The sequence below is a fragment of the Ruditapes philippinarum genome, unplaced genomic scaffold (genome assembly GCF_026571515.1).
Source record: "Ruditapes philippinarum isolate M1 unplaced genomic scaffold, ASM2657151v2 ctg17_1_1_1_1, whole genome shotgun sequence".
Lineage (NCBI taxonomy): Eukaryota > Metazoa > Mollusca > Bivalvia > Venerida > Veneridae > Ruditapes > Ruditapes philippinarum.
The window spans coordinates 449,369-468,002 of NW_026865484.1; the positions used below are offsets into that span (position 1 = coordinate 449,369).

The 18,634-nt window shown below is 32.1% G+C and overlaps 1 protein-coding gene across 7 annotated transcripts in view; it reads right to left on the reverse strand.

Annotated features, from left to right (window-relative positions):
- Nucleotides 1-7,589: 7,589 nt before the first annotated feature.
- The window catches only part of LOC132729282 (phosphofurin acidic cluster sorting protein 2-like), a 49,573-nt gene continuing 38,528 nt past the window's right edge, over nt 7,590-18,634 (reverse strand). For all 7 annotated transcript variants that reach the window (XM_060715002.1, XM_060715004.1, XM_060715003.1 and 4 more), the window contains 9 exons: nt 16,715-16,821; nt 16,101-16,255; nt 13,466-13,582; nt 12,566-12,668; nt 11,645-11,687; nt 10,854-11,020; nt 10,061-10,329; nt 9,151-9,252; nt 7,590-7,819 (listed from right to left, as the gene is read on the reverse strand). In XM_060715002.1, coding sequence (XP_060570985.1) covers nt 7,698-7,819; nt 9,151-9,252; nt 10,061-10,329; nt 10,854-11,020; nt 11,645-11,687; nt 12,566-12,668; nt 13,466-13,582; nt 16,101-16,255; nt 16,715-16,821 — 1,185 coding nt within the window. In that variant the 3' untranslated portion in view covers nt 7,590-7,697. The remainder of the gene's footprint in view (nt 7,820-9,150; nt 9,253-10,060; nt 10,330-10,853; nt 11,021-11,644; nt 11,688-12,565; nt 12,669-13,465; nt 13,583-16,100; nt 16,256-16,714; nt 16,822-18,634) is intronic.

Sequence of the window (18,634 nt, forward strand, 5' to 3'; positions counted from 1 at the left end):
AAATAGATAAATAACTAAGTGGGGCAGTATGGGGAGATGAAAGAGGTGCCCTTCAAAAAAACATTAAATTTTGCATAAGCAGGAGTTCTGCAGTTATAATGTTGCAAGAAATTGTTTTCCATTCCATATATATTTTGTTGTATATGTATTCTTTGTAAATTTATTTTAAATGAATTCAAAGCAATGAAATGTATTAAACCCCTCACGCTGCTGACATAGGAAGTAATTGACCTTTGCAGCTAGTATAGTCCGGCCAGGCTGCATAACTGTGCAATCTGACAACTAACCAGGTACTATATTACAGGCTACTGACCACATTCAATCTTGATACCCCCCAAAACATGACAATGGACAGTTCCAAAATACGGCAGTGAGGCAAGTCCATTTAAGAAATTCAACAGGTTAATGGTAACCTTATCTTTACTTCAGATGTGGTCCTTAGCAAAGATTTGGCTGTCAATTTACAGTGAAACAAATTCTTTCAAGAGACAGTTGTCAAAACATGTCACTCTATATACAGCCTTGTTTTAGGCCTTTTCAATTAGTTAGTAAAATAAATGAAGAAAAAGAATATAATTATGTACTTATAAATTGACAATATGAATAAAGAAAAGACAATTAAAGATTGATTTCAATTACATTAAATTATGGACTATGAACCCTAGTGACTTGTTAAATACTGACTGATGAATGCCATGTAGTATCATTATAAACCATTGCCTTCATTCTGCAAATTTTGTAATATCTATTTTTAGTATATTTCTGTTAGAACTTTTATAGCAAAAATTAAGTGTGATGTCTTACATAGTGCATGTTAAAAATTACTAAGTGAATGTTTTATGTTGCCAACAACAATCAAAATACAACAATAAATTGTACCTTAACTTTGCACATGAAAACTATCACACAAGCGAAGCAGCGCGAGACATTTATCTATTGTGTAAATGTTCTATATAGCCAGGTACAAGTCTAATGTATGGGTAGGTAAACAAACTTGCTCTTGTAGGTCTATGAATATCTTTTTCCTGTTTCTACAGCAAAGTAACAAAGATGTCAACAGAAAACATAACAAAAATATCAATCAAGCTACTGGCAGGACACCCAGATCAACAGAAAAATGTACATAATAAAAACTCATTTTTGCATCTCAAATAACCAGTGACAACGTCAAAATTTACAATTATTTCTGTATGCACAAAACAACATGGTACGTAACTACATTATTTTCCACCTTCTGTATACAACACTGTACTTATTTACAAATCAATATTAAAATAACGTTTTAAACTAAAATAATCATAATAAGCATAACTGTACATTATTACTAGCACTGTTTCAGACCACAACTAAATAAAAATAAAGGGCTAGACACATTTTATTTGAAGACTTTCAGTAGAGAATAACAGCCTCCCAAAGTAATGCCCAAAAATAATCAAACACAAAAACTAGCACTAAATTTGAAGACAAAAAGTTATCTTTTATAGTCTGGAGACTTGACAAAAGTGTAAGACAAATTTTCATGATAATATTTAGACACAAGACACAGTAAATAAAGAAAATCTTAGTAAAAATTGTTTCACTATTTTCGTACAGAGTTCCTTGATAAATACAGTAACAATAAATGGTTTATGGCCCAGGGTATAACCTTTGGCTTGTCTTTATTATTGTTCACAATGAAATAATGTCCTTAACGTTCAGCCTACTGGCGGCAACTGATTCTACTCATGCAACCTTGGTTGCAGACCAACTTCAGTTGGCATATCCATGCTGTATGATCATGATCTGCACTGTGCAGTCTCTATCAAATTACCATGTAAAATATATACCATTAACAGAGTTTAAAGTCTTAAAAATTACATTTGTAACAACCTTAACTTACAGAAAACTGGGAAGTTTAAATTCCATTAATCAATTTTATTTTATAACTTTTATCTGATAACCCTACAACAAAAAACAGAAGTGGTGTTTTGAGATCTTTCACCACACATTAATGCATGACAACTCTATCAGTGCAAAAGTCAGATCACAAGCCGACAGTCAAAATAATGAGAAATCCAGACATTATTTTTCAGTATCTTAAACTATTTTTGCATTTTAAGAATGAAAGTAAACACCATCTCAATTACTACTATATGTATCAAACTATTACTACACAAAAACTTTGCTTTCAGCTCATTTTTACATATCACTACAGACAATTTCTATACAAATAGCACAGTTACATTCACATATTTATTTTACAATACATTTTTGGTACATTTAAATATAGCTATTCAAATTCTACTACCAGTAATGGTAAATAAATAGATTTTCAACACAAATTTTACCAATGTTACTATGTACAAAAACATACTGTTTGCAACTGATGTAAGTTAACTGTTTGTTTTTATTTATTTACATGAATAATATTTTATTCTTAGCATGTTTCCATGGATATATGATGACTTCAATACTATGTCCATGATGAAAACATAATATGATTATTAAATGCTAACACAAGTACAACTTTGAAGAATGTTTCTTTTGGTCTCTCTAAAATACTAAAGATAAATTTTGGCATAATATATCCAGTGTTAAATTATAACTCGAACACTATCGAAGATATTTCTATATAAACAAATAAAGCCAGAAGCGTGCTTTTTTCTCTCTCAAAACATATACTTGCTGTTCTTATTGCCTCCCCCGTACAATACACATTTTTGTTACTTGAACACAGCACTCAAGTGCATATGTTTACAAGGAACAGAAGAATAGAAGAATTATCAACGGTTATTTCTTCCCTATTGGCAGAGCCATTAAACTGTTGCTATCAACAACACTTGGATCATAAACAAATATCACCACCGTGAAAGTAGTCCAACAATATTTCTTTCGTGACACGATAGAATTGAAATAGATCATGGTTTGACTGTGTAGTTGTACAATATTGCACAGAATGTCGTTCAGATGTTTGTAATTAATCACTTAGGGTATCATAATATGCACCAATGTCATTGGTCAATTCAAAGTTTCCGGTTTGAATTAGCCAATCAAATGATAAAAACAAGACTAGTTCCAAGCTTAATCTTTATAACCTTTGATCAAGTTCACTCATGGCATATACCTCACTGTTGATCATTTTATTTACAATATTCTCAGATCTGAACAAAATAAATGCAGTATACAAACTTTGTTCAATGCAATTTTGAGGAGAAAATTCATATCATTCTCTTGTACAGCACAAATAAATTTTGATTTACATTCAAGATAACGAATATCTGTTTATTATTATTACATATACATTAATACTAAAATACCATGGGACTTCAGGCAAAATGCATATTATATGGACCCTTAAACAATCCAGGGAATTCAATTCATATCAATTTACATGAAAACTAGTTATCATCAAAATTTTTCTCTTGTTTTTAATACATTATTAATTTAAAGTGACATCATGCCCATCCTAGGGTAAAAATGAGTGAACAAGTAAATGTCAAGATAAGCTTTCATTTTGCCATAATTGCTTTAAATATAAAGATTTATTTCACATTGACAATAAACAACGCATGGATTCAAACGAAATTTTCGTAAATATCCATTAGAATTTACCTTTTACGTTCATTTCATAAAAAAGAGTGGGGCAGTCTTTTTATTTTAGGCAGATTTAAGTTTTATCGTAAACATTTTCCAATATGAAGTGTTGGTCAAACAATATCTTAACAGTCAATCTTTTGAAATATATAGTCAGTTCAGCTCAACTTGACTATGAAAATATGAGCATAATGTCACTTTAATATTTCCAATATGACAGGTTGACTTAAGTACAAAGTTGACAGATTAACTGTGAAAATGGCAAACAATTTATAAACATATACTAAAATTTAAAGTTGATCCTTATGCACATTATGTGCAATTAAACAAGCACCTTTTAAACTGAACACATTGTTTACATACCAGAATAGTATGCTAACTTTGGTACGAGGAAAAAAAAAACATTCAATACAGATGGATATAAGACAACAATTCTAAAACATTTTAGGCATTTAAATATATAATTATACTTTGTAACAAACTTGTTATTGACCATAAATTTCTCTTCAATTTCAGGCATGTTTCCTATTTACAAAAGTGTTTCCAATCCTTTAATATAGCTAAAAATGTATCTCATTTGATTGGAAAATCAGATAGAGAACAAAGTATTTTCATACAAAATGCCTTTTTCTAAACAATACTTTTAGAATGAGTGTTTTACAAACATGACTAGTAAGTTACACCTTTAGATAATCAGAATTGCTAACATAAGTTTATTTCCCCTTTTTAAATTCATGCATTACCACTACATACTTTTGATTATTGTTGTCAACACAATTTTGTACTCAGTAGTAAAAAATATATATAGGCCACTTCATACACTGACTCACACTGTCTATTGTAAACTAACATAAACTGTTTTCAATAGTCTGTCACAGAAAACATCAATGTATAACAAAACATTTTTAGCTAAACTATTCAATTGAAAATTTAAAAAAAAAACCCAAACAAGTTAGCATATAAAAATTTTTTTTAAAAAGTAAAAAAAAAAATACACTGGCTTCATATACAACCACTATCAATTTTATTTGATACAGTTATAATACACTAGTTCCAAATTATACATAACTTTAACAAATACACCACCATATTATCAAACAAAAACAAGGTGTATTATCATTTCTGGCAATAAACAAAACAAAAACAAAATGAGAAATGAAGGAAGAATGAGGTCAAAGTTCATTCAAGCACTGACCTCTGTAGAAAAATGAAAACATGATACTGCTGGCAGTATTATTAGTGGTATGATCTTGAAACACAATTCACACGTTAACGTGGATGATTAAATAATTCCAAGTGAATTACCGTCTACTCTACACAACTCAGTTAGTCTCAGTTTACCAAAAACTTGATAGCTTTGCTCTTATATATCTTAAGTTTTCACTCTTTCCAAACATTTATTTTAATCAGAAAATTTAATTTGCACTCTTTATAGCCGGAAAACTAATAATTAGATTAACTTTTCAAAACAGTTAATGGCAAATAAATTCAATTTCTTCTGAAACTTTTGGTAACATAGGACATTAAGTATTATACATGCATATACATATATGACTTGATAGAAATTCAAGCTATTTTAATACCTAAACATTAAAAACTTTATAAGCATCTATTACACCAAGATTTTCAAGAGAAGATGATTATTTGTTTATAATAATTCAAAGAAGGCATAGAAGGACTCTTAACACAACCTTAATTGGAAGAAATATTTTCATAAAATTCTGTGTATAAAGACCATTTTTTTCAAAAATTTACACATTTACAATTTAAATTTATTTTGCTAGAACTGGAAGCCGTTTCTAACCAGTAAAGAGCCAGACTAACTGCATATCTGTACAGTCTGACCTGGCTCTATACTGTTGACTGACTGCCTTCAAATTTTCATGAAGATATCTTAAAAATTTATCATGGACAGTTTCCAAAAGTCCATGATAAAAATAACATTATTAGGGCATTGTTACAGACAGTCATTTGAGCCGCGTCACGACAAAACCTGATCAGGATCCATGCTGTTCGCTTACCAACTCTATTACAAGTGGAGAAACTGACAGCGAACAGCATGGATCCTGATCAGACTGTGCGGATGCGCAGGCTGGTCTGGATCCATGCTGGTCGCAAACCCATAATGTTGGCTTTGTTGTGACGCAGCTCAAATAATTACAGCAAACTGTCCTCTTAAAGATTTTAAAAAAAGAACACAAACAAACAAGAAAGATATCACAGAGATTAGTAGTTTCACATTGCACTCACGTCATATTAACATGATAGAATGGATAGGTTCTTCAGTAACACTTCTATAATTCTACATAGAAATAAACTATTTACATGTACACAAACACTTAAAGCAACAACAGTTAAACACAGTCTTGTATTTCATTTTTTTGACATTTCACTTCAGTCAATCAAGCTTGTAATTTTCAACCCTAAAAATATAGAACTAGTCAAGTTCACATGTATATTACATTTTCTTTGAACAGTATTTAGGGTGTATAAATAAATACTAATTATCATTATGAAAACAGGAAGAATTTTCAAAAAGAAAAATAGCTTTTTGTTGACTTTACTTCAAGATTTTAGTAATACATAATGACAGATGGAAGAAAATCACATATTTGGCTAAAGTGAAATGTAGAAAAATGAAACTTGTTAATCAAATCATCTCACTCTAGAGAAAGATGTACTTCTATATGGCAAGTATTGCTTCTATCTTACACAATAATGCTTTCTTTGTATTTTTAAAATGGATGGCAACAATGTTTCTATGACAACCTATATACACACCCTGTCTACCTACATAAGGTCAGATCTGTTGTTACTGAGCGGGTTCACTTGTGCAATTATGGTCTTCAAAAACATGAGCACATTCTACTTCAAACTACAGTTAACATAGTATATGATCATTGAATTAAAATGGATGCTTGTAAAAATAAAAGACTTAAATTGTTACAGTTGTTAATGTGTTAATGATTTTCTAAACAATATGGCGGTAATAACAAGGTTTGAGAAATTTGTTACATTTAATAATTTGTTTGCTTGATTTATCTAATTACAGTAAACTCCGCTTATAACGAACTCATTGGGACATTCAAAATCTGTTCCTTATATCCGGAGTTCCTTGTAAGCATATAGCGAATTAATTCCTTGTATCAGGAGTTTTTATAGCGAACAGATTTACATATAACGAACTGATTGTTAAACATTGTCCGCCATTTTTAAGAGCATTTGATTAAGAATAATTAGTCTTTTTTTTTTTTACACACAATACCCGAGAGCGTACATTTTGGAATTTGAAAATCCTTTGCTATTTCAGTTTTAGTTTTACTCCCTTTCTCAATTTTTCATAAAACATCATATTTTGTTTCTTAACTCAGTGCTTTTCGTTTTCTTTCAATGAAAAAGAATAAACAAGATTTTCCATTTTTCTTCCTTTTATATTGAATATCTTCTATTGTATTTAAAGGGTGACTTTAACTAACGAAATGTATAGATTTCTTTTGCATACTTTGTAGTTTTCTAAAGCATGCGTGATTATGTTGAAAACCGATAATTATTTTACTCGAGCAAAACTATTAAAGAAAAGAAATTATAGAATAAAGGGAATTACCGTTTTATCTTTGTGACATGAACTCAAGCTAAAAATATCCTAAATAGAAAACTATTACATACTTCTATTAAAATTCATTTTCATTGAATTACATTGTACATACAGCAATAAACGGTACATTCCGCGTGTTTTATTCCGTGCCAATGAAAACGAAAGTTGAAAATGCAGGATATATTTACGAATAGCCGATATTTGGAGTTCGTTATAAAAGTGTGATTTTATGCACTTTTAACTAAATTGGGACTAAGAAATGAGTTCCTTATAAGCGATAATTCCTTATAACCGTGTTCGCTATAACCGTATATTTTCATATTAAATAAAGAAGGGCATAATTCGGGCCAAAATAAATTGTTCCTTATAACCGGAAGTTCGCTATAACCGTGTTCGCTATAAGTGAAGTTTACTGTAATCATTTCTACTTTGTAACTTCTACTTTCCTTATTGCATTACACAAATGAACGTGCCCACCAAATTACAATAACTAATAATGAGTGTCTGTTTCCATGGCAACCAAGTCTCATCATGTGACTGGTCCAATGTCTGTTGTAAAAGTACACACAGGGAAATGTTTGATGTGTGTTTGCCATTGTGAGGACAGCTGGAAGAATTTAACACCGACCCAGTCTACACCATCCACTGTCACTGTAAATAGAAACATTTCACAATTTCTATATCTATAATATATCAAGATAAAAGTTGAATTTATATCCCCCGTTGAGTACTGGTTATTACTAACACAACAACTGAAGACATAAGGCTTTATTTATATATTCATCATGGCATAAACAGTAATATTCTTTGTACTTGATAAATATTCAGGGCAATAACAGAGCCATAACTCTGTGTTAGATAGTAATATCTGGACATGCCAATGAGATGTAAATTGCCTTTGTGTATCCATGGTTGCCATAAAGTTTTGTTGAAATCAATACAGCAGTTGCAAAGAAATAGCAATATTGCTCTATATGCATACTACATAACTAATCAAGGGCCAAAACTCTGAGTTAAAGTGTCTGACCGGAACAAGGTGACTATATGCACATCTCCTCTTGGTATTGAAGGTTCCCATAAAGTTTCGTTGAATTCCAGCCAGTAGTTACAGAGAAGTAGCACGGAAACGATTATTGCTCTGGTTGCATACTGCATAAATAATCAAGGGCCATAACTCTAAGTTAAAGTGTCTGACCGGAACAAGGCGATGATATACGCATCTCCTCTTGGTATTTAAGGTTCCATAAAGTTTCATTGAATTCCAGCCAGTAGTTGCAGAGAAGTAGTGCGGAAACGAATATTATGTTCTATATGCATACTGCATAACTAATCAAGGGCCATAACTCTGAGTTAAAGTGTCTGACCGGAACAAGCTGACGATATGCGCATCTCCTCTTGGTATTGAAGGTTCCCATAAAGTTTTGTTGAATTCCAGCCAGTAGTTGCAGAAAAGTAGTTCGGAAACGATTTTTGCTGTATATGCATACTGCATAACTAATCAAGGGCCATAACTCTGAGTTAAAGTGTCTGACCGGAACAAGCTGACGATATGCGCATCTCCTCTTGATATTGATGATTCCCATAAAGTTTCGTTGAATTTCAGCCAGTAGTTGCAGAGAACTAGTCCGGAAACGAAATTCAGACGGACGGACGGATCGAAGGACGGACAGACTGACAACGCCAAAACACTATATCCCCCGATCTATCGGCGGGGGATAATTGCAAATATTTATACGGTTATGATCACCTAATATTAAAGTCGATAAATATCAACATAAAATCATCCTGGAAAACATTTGCTGTCACAGAAAGATACTTCGTTTTGCACTTTATGAACCAAAATCTCAACCATTTTTACACAAAGCAATGATAAATATCTGCAAACTAAATTCATGCCGGTTTTAAAACTTAATTATTTTTCAACATTTTTCCCATAAAACTTTGGAGCCCAAACCCCTCAAAACTGTGTTCTAGCACAGTACCTTTAAGTGACTGGTTAAGACTTTTGGAGGTACATATCAGTCTGCTTATGCCTTCATACGTTGATGTTTTTGACTCTTCTTTTGACTTCTTTCCAATTCGTACTGAAAAATAAATCAAAATCTTCTTAAATCTGTGTTCAACAAAGCATATGCTAAATAATAAAATCTTGTAAAGATAAGGAGGCCCTGATTTCATGACTTTGGGCCTCCCTGTCTCCAGTTAATACGGTTTATATTTTTCCCCTATTTATAAAAAACCTCAATATATATACATTTTCATTCTTACTTGTCTAAAGCAGGAGAGCCTAAATAATATCTTTTTATGCAAAATAAAAGAAGTAATATTTAATATTACTGTTGTTGGCAGACAAAATTTCCCTTTTTTCTTGAAATTGATGTGAAATTATCCTGAGTGCCCCTGGCCTCAGTTCCATAAAAGGTAATTAGGGCCAAAGTCATTGCCTTATTGATTAAATTTCATAACAATTTACTTTCATAATTACAAATGATGGCATCTGCCGTCAACAATATTCATCATACAACAACTGCTATCATTTACATATTCAACTCAAAATGTTCAACTGATATCACATTTTAAGATGTTTATACAAAGATTTCAGCAAAAAGTAAGTGTTAAAACTCTTCTTCCCATCCTTCTTACATATGTATGTATTGTTATACAACCTAGCACATCATAATATAACTTATCATCCATGAATAGTAATTCTATTTTATACACACAAAAACAATCTAGGAAACACCCAGCATGGAAAAACCTGCTGCTAATTCAAAGCAATAAATTTCTATGAAATTATATTCTTAACAACTCATCCAGGAATCACCCTGGTTGAAAACACTTGCTGTTCATTCATGTGTTTATCCTTAACAACAACAACAAACAAAATCATACTTTTCTGTTTCTTTTCTCGTGTGACAACTGTTAATGCAAATGGTACTGTCTGATTGTCTGCCAGAGATGGGAGTAAATGTTGAGGAGACAGACGGACAACTTGTAATGATTTGAACACAGACTTTAGCGAGGACTTGTTACTGTCCTTCTTACTGGATTTATCAACTTTGTCTGACGATTCTGTCTTATTAACCATGGTCCAGTAATCTACTTGAAGTTCAACATACTCTCTTGGTGAATAGGAGCCCGACGCTGAAGGTGGCGTCACTCTGAAAGACCGGTTACAAAATTCATTAGATTTACAGTAATATTATCAAAGTTATGTGGTGATGTAGAACCTCTCTAAACTTTATTTCAGGTATAAAAGAGGACACATCTTAAGAAAATACAACCTAACATCCCTTTTATAAAAGCTTCATTATACGAAACTTTATCAAATCAAACAAAAACTATCAACATAATAAAAGAATAAATTTGAAAAATGACAACAGCAAAAACTTTTCAACTTAATTAAAGCTTAAAATTGAATAATGCATTCTTCTTGTTTTGACAAATAAATTGTATTCAGCTGACACTGTCACATGGGTTTCATTTTTATCTGAGGCAACAGATGTGCCAACGAAAACAACCAATTTGGCCAAGTGGGATATTTTAATCTACAGACTGAAAATACAACGGATTTTCACAGCATTTTAACCCATGATATGGATCTCCAATCTGATACAAAATAATAACTCTGCTGTAATATGGTTGTCTTAATAGATTTATAAAAGAGAGTAGTTAAGCTACATACCCTACAAAAGGAGCTGATCCACTAACATTAGGTGAGTTGGGAGGAGTATTTTTATCTAAATTGCTGACATTTTGTTGTGGAGGGGAGCTAGACAAGGACGGCTGTGGTATACTGTCATCCATATCCATGGAGGTCATCAACACATCAGAGGTACCTATCTTCACCTCCTGGATATAAACGTTTTATATGTTACATATAATTGTTGCTATATCTACACAATTCACATAACCACATTTTGTTTGTTGGGAAAAAAATGCCTCAAATAAATTGAAAAAAACTTAAAATAAACATGATTATAAAATTAAGGTCCAGCCACCTAGCATATTGAAGAACAAATTGTTTCTTTAAGAAAGGGGTAATTTATGTATAAGTTGTGGTATCTCATGAAAATAAAATTACCAACATTCCCCTAAAGTCATCTGTAATGACTGATGAAAATTTATGCAATTTCTTTTTTTTAAATGTTATGGTTCATGTACTGAAGTATTCAAGACAATCATGTCACTACTTGATCATGTATAATTCTCAACTTCTGAAGCCAATTTGAAAACAAGAAGCTTTTATATGTATTTACTCAAAACTATTTCTTGTGTTTTCCAATTTATTCATGAATTCTGAATCTTTTCTCATAATATCATACGAAGTATATTTTAATCCATGTCCAGAATCTTATACTGTCATTTATTTATTAGTACATGTATATTAGAATAAAAACTGCATTAATTGTGCTTGCCGATAAATAATTATGTCATTACACATTAATATCAATTATGTGACAATAAAGCACTCACACAAAGGAATGGGACAAACACCTGACATGACTCCTCCTCACTTCTACAACAACAAAATCATATAGTCATCATAAACCAACCATAAAATGAATCAAGAAATAAGCCGGGTCACGACAAAACCAACATGGTGCGTTTGCGACCAGCATGGATCCAGACCAGCTGTGCATCAGCGCAGTCTGATCAGGATCCATGCTGTTTGCTATCAGTTTCTCTTTGGACTGCACGGATGCGCAGGCTGGTCTGGATCCATGCTGGTTGCAAACGCATTACGTTAGTTTTGTTGTGAAGCGGCTCCAATCATCATTATAAAATATTATACCACACCTTATACCTTCTCCTTATTAAACAGACTGCATGCTTGAGTGTACTTTAGTATAACTAAAGTTTGAATGTCATCAGATATGTGATATCAATAAAACAAATACATGATGTTCTTCTCTGCTCACTATAGTTCAACATAGTTTTATTGATTCTCTTCCATGTAGAACAAAAAGATATATTTGTTTATTGCAATATTTCTATATAATAATAATTCATTTTTTACTGTTCAGATGTTTTGTAATTAAATCAATTTTTTTAATAATATAAATATACACCTCAATTCAAACCTTCATTTATCTTTAATCAAACATACTCAAAATTAATAAATATTCACATATTAAAAACATCATTAGCACAATTATAAAGTAACCATAATAAATTGATTAAAACACCTCAAAATTAACACTCTAAAATAATAAAACTGTATTTAGCAGTTTTACAGTCATAATAGACCAATGCATTTCAGCATGCTAATATAATTCTCAACATTGTTAGATTACGTATTTTCAAGACGTTCAATATAAAGAATTGACAAAATACAGAGTTAATTGTTTCCTATTATAACTTTACTACATTTGTATATACATTATATGTACATACCCTTTCCCTCTACACATAACCATAGCTTCTGCAATAGGGATCTGTACAATACCGCCAGCGGATGACAGATACTTTGATATTCTACCATACACTTGATCTTGTTCTAAAACAACCAAGTTAAAACATTTGAGCCGTGTCATGACAAAGCCAACGTAATGCATTTGCGACCAGCATGGATCCAGACCAGCCTGCACATTCGCGCAGTCTGATCAGGATCCATGCTGTTCGCTTACAAACCCTTTAACAAGTAGAGAAACTGATAGCGAACAGCATGGATCCTGATCAGACAACGCGGATGTGCAGGCTGGTCTGGACCAATGCTGGTCGCAAACCCATTATTTTGGTTTTGTAGTGACGCGGCTCATATACTATGCTCAAATTTGATATACAAAAATATTGATAATTGCTACACAGTCTCTTTGTAAATATGTTTAAATACTAAGTAAGAATTTTATAGATTTCAATAATAATTAAAATATTTCACTCAATGATGAGTACAGTATATCTTTAAGTTTCTTTTTTTTCGGCACATTGATCAAGTTTAAGTTCTTGAATCACATACAATCTATGTTATATGATTGTAAGGAAGAAGAAATTTAAGGCAATTAGAATTTACAACCAGATTCATTACTACAGTGTGACCAACATGAGGTGTGACACCAATATAAGTTGTAATTTTTTTACCACAATTTGAAGGAGAAACCTGCCGTAAATATATGATTTCTTCATCTATTCTTACGAATAAAGCATCGATGAAGTCATAAACACACTGAAAACTATATATCAAAAGAATTTATATATTTAGGGAAACGGTTAATAGCTCCTATGCTTGTCAAAACAAAATAGCAAACTAAGTTCACCAGATGGTTTTTGTTTTTTTTTGCAATAAGTAAATCAAACCTAATTTATTCGATGAAGAATCAGTTCTTTCAAATGTGTCTTTCCACATCCAGTCACCAAATAAAGAGTTGTATGTATTATCTATATGTGCTAAATATTTCCCAACAGCACTTGAACCTGCAATATAAATACAAACAATGCTTCAGCTTTATTTACTACAATATTTTATGGTCTCATCACCATTATTAGATACATGTGGTCAACAAATTTTCTGGGCAATGATTGTCGAGATATTTTTTTCCTTTAATATACAATCTTAGAGCTGATATTGGTCCTAACAGCTGGTCCTCTTCTAGGACACTTCCAAGACATTTAACATTTAGAAAAGCAAAACTTTCTAATGATACAGTCATGTAAAACACATAATGTTACAATTTTATAAAGAAATTAATTAATCATAATAAACATGCAACCATCACTGTCATTATACAGTTCTTAGCTTTTTCTCAGAGGCCAATCAAATAAAAACAAATGCTTCTTACAAACTAAACTGACATTTATTAAAAACAAGTTTCATCATGTGATAATAATAAATTATCAGATACATAAGGTAACTATTCCTGTTAATATGCATGTCTTTTTAAAAGGCCAAACTGTACTAATAAATTTTTTCTTAATATATTACTTTACAATCTGACATTTATAATATGCATACGTGATAAAACGAATGTTATTCAAGATGTAATAGGACTACAGCTTTACTGTTTAAATTTGAGGAACACTGCAATATGTTTACAAATAACAATTTTGAGAAAATTACAACTGACAAGGAGTATGCTAACAATACAATAAATGAGCCATGTCATGACAAAACCAACATAATGGGTTTGCAACCAGCATGGATCCAGACCAGCCTGCGCATCAGCACAGTCTGATCAGGATCTATGCTGTTCACTTATCAACTATTACATGTAGAGAAACTGATAGCCAACATCATGGATCCTGATCAGACTGCGCGTATGCGCAGGCTGGTCTGGATCCATGCTGGTCGCAAACCCACTATGTTGGTTTCGTCGTGACGCGGCTCAAATGATGTTCATGACGTCGCAAAATAAATACATAGTGTCAAACGAGTGTCATTATTTCTTAAGTATTCTTTCTGGTGCTGAAGGGCGTCTAAATCATGCAACTATAACCAGGCTTCATTTCTGGAAATGAAGTGAGAAAGGAAGAGATCACATTTTTGCTCTACTTTCTGAAAAAATGACCCATTAGCCAGCCAATCAACACTTGTTCCCTATACATCTATGCCACTACCTCACATATACTGCCTCGACATAATAATGATTTGTGATATTAATAAACATGCCATTGTCAGTTTTTAAAATATATGAATATGTACATTCAATTATCATTTCAAAACAATTCTCTTCTACTGAACACAGGCTTTCATAAATTAAACCATATTGAGAATATCATACAATTTATTGCAAACACATATATCTACTTCAGAGTTTAAAACACATTTATTACATGCTTTTCGGTGGTTTATAGAAAAATATCAGTGAAATAAAAACTGGTAATCTCACTGTTTGAAATATTTGAGCCCGTTGCGTTGTTTTAATGAAATACTAGCGTTCTCAGTACTGGAAACCAACTTAATTACGTGACGTCGTAAATTATTATTTGGCGCCCTTTTCATTTAGTACTAGGTTAAAACGTATTTTTAAACGTTTTTTGCATATTATAAAAAGAAAATTTGTCTAGTTTAATGTAAGATCGAAATATATTTCACCTCGTGAACACAAAAAGTTCATATTTCACTCGTGGCTGCGCCACTCGTGAAATATACCTTTTGGTGCTCACTCGGTGAAATATATTCTGATCTTACACTGAACTAAACAAATATCCTCTATGTATCATTTTCAATTCATTGGCCAGAACTGATAAGAATCAAAATTCCACTGATGTGGCTAACGTCCAGAAAATTTCCAGCTTTCTTCCGCTCTTTTTCCTGTATGTAATCTTGTACTCACCATATTTGAATTGCTTGCACAAGCTGTAACTGAGTGCTATGAGGGCTGATTAACTACCCTGTGTTAATTTAATATTTTTGTATGTAGCTGAGAGTATGGCCAATCTCTTTGTAAAATACGATTGCAAAAATTTCCAATTTTTCAAAATAAGCCATATTTCTACATTTTACGCTATAACCACTGCTGTTCAAAACTTAATTTCTTAGCTATTTCATGTGTGAATAGCGTCAAATTTAGATAAAATGTCACTTAAAAATAATCAAACATGTTAGTGGAAAATATGGAAAAGGAGACAGCAAATTGCTGATATTAAACAGTAAGCAACAACCGTGTACAACTGAGCTTCAAAGCTTTTTTGATGCACTACGCCGAGTGTGTGTTACCATGAATATTTAATATCACAGGGACACATGCTTAGCACAATATTTTAAATAAGCTTATGCACAAATTGAAGAAAGCATTTTCACCATCGGCTTACATATGAAAATATTCTAAATTCAATGATATATGAAGACCCAAAACTCTGAGTCAAATTTCTTTCTAAACAACCCTCGTACACCTAATATGACTCAGTTAAATATAATCTGATGCTGCATGCAAATATTCCTGTCAATACACAAATGTCAATCAGCTGAATGTTTGTAATATATATTACTTACCAAATGGTATAATGAGAAACTTGACATATGTCTGCCAATCTGGTGACTTTGCTGAAAATTGTTCGACATACGGACGTAATACTGAATTGATGAAGCCATCCCCACCAGCTATACCTATCTTCGCAGCATGTGGACTACGAGAATTATAATTACAACTGGAAAATATACATATACATGTTTAGCTTTGTTATTCATAAAAGTTTACTTATATAAATGTTAAAAGCCACCCAATCTTTAATTTAGTTAACAATAATCTGTCACATGATTCTCTCCTAAAATTAGTTCACAGATTACATTAAAAACAATTAACTGTACCATCTCCTATTCTAAACTCTAATATAATGTAACAGTACAATATATGTCACCGGAACAAAAACAGGTCAGCACCAGTCACCTAAATTGACAAAGTAACTTAAATCAATACATGTGAAACTACGTAACATCTGGTTTAGGTCATTTGTATCTTTTTTACAATGGTTGTGCCATTTGTAAAAGTCACAGTATAACTTCATTTAAAGGAAATATCTGGAACAACATTGAAAATTGATGAATACAATAGATAATTGTTTCTGAAGAAAACATATATGTGTGTAGATAGATAAACTCATACTCACAATTTTTGTATTTTTGAGACAAGAAAGTTGACTGTAGCTCTAACATCTGCATCAGAACATGTACAAATCATCCTCAACTGTTTCTCTTGTAACTTCTGAACTAATAACTGTAATATAACAACAGTAACTGTTGAACCAGAGACATATATGTAAATGTACTTACTTCACTTGAGTAATTAATTAATTGATTAATTATAATTAATTAGGGCATAGTATCTTTTCTACATAACTGTCAGTGTAATTATTTTTATTTTTTGACAAGACTGTAATATCAGTTTATAGAAATTGAAATGAGCCGTGTCATGACAAAACCAACGTAATGCGTTTGCGACCAGCATGGATCCAGACCAGCCTGCGCATCCGCGCAGTCTGATCAGGATCCATGCTGTTCGCTTACCAACATTATTACAAGTAAAGAAACTGATAGCGAACAGCATGGATCCTGATCAGACTGCGCAGGCTGGTCTGGATCCATGCTGGTCGCAAACGCATAACGTTGGTTTCATCATGACACGGCTCAAATAAAGCATAATTCAATCTTTAAGGGCACATTATGGCTTCTCAAAATTCAAATTATGGAGTATGAGGCATCATTGAAGCAAATCAGAATTAAAAATAGGAAGTATTAGAGTGTAATCCATTCATGACTCATCCATTACTTTAAAGGGATGCTTCATAAAATATGGAAAATATAATCATCATTAGGGAAAGTTATATTAACTTGAACAATAATATTGCCTTCACAATAATGAAGTTGTTAATATTAGTTTGGTGTTATGTTACATCAACAAAGTTGATATTATAATTACAGTGACTGTAGGGAGACACAAGTAATCAGTGTAAGCAGGAATATATCTATGCCAAACGTACAAAGACAGGCCAACCTGCAATTCTTTGCAATCAGTCATGACTCTATATTGTTAGCTGATTTTATAAGTTAATTCCTTAAAACTTACATTAGACAATTCCAGATACAAACAGGCCAAATCAAACAGTCAAAACTAAGGTGCCATAGCCTTAATAAACATCTTGGTAGAACCACCAAACTTAAGTTATCAAATAAAATTTTTAGCATTTTATGTTATAATGTATAACTTACTGACTGTGTCATTTTGCTGTATTATAACTTACAGACCCTGACATAATGTAGTAGGGGCGTCTGTGGCCGAGTGGCTAAGGTTGTTGACTTTAAACCACTTGCCTCTCATCGCTGTGGGTTCGAATCCCGACATGAATTTGAATTCTTTCATGTGAGGAAGCTACTAGTATCCAGCTAGCTTACAGAATGTCAGTGGTTCTACTCAGGAGCCCGTTCGTGCCTGAAATAATATTAGCACAAAAGGGTACCTGAGATCTTTTTCCGTCAGTAAAGCTGGAAAGTCGTCATATGACCTATAATGAGTTGGTGTGACGTAAAACCCAATTAAACAAACAAACAAAACATTATGTAGTATTTTAACTTACAGACCCAGCCATTATGTAGTATTATAACTTACAGACCCTGCCATTATGTAGTATTATAACTTACAGACCCTGCCATTATGTAGTATTATAACTTACAGACCCTGCCATTATGTAGTATTATAACTTACAGACCCTGCCATTATGTAGTATTATAACTCACAGACCCTGCCATTATGTAATATCATAATTTACTGATCATGCCATTATGCAGTATTATAACTTACAGACCCTGCCATTATGTAGTATTTTAACTTACAGACCCAGCCATTATGTAGTATTATAACTTACAGACCCTGCCATTATGTAGTATTATAACTTACAGACCCTGCCATTATGTAGTATTATAACTCACAGACCCTGCCATTATGTAATATCATAATTTACTGATCATGCCATTATGCAGTATTATAACTTACAGACCCTGCCATTATGTAGTATTATAACTTACAGACCCTG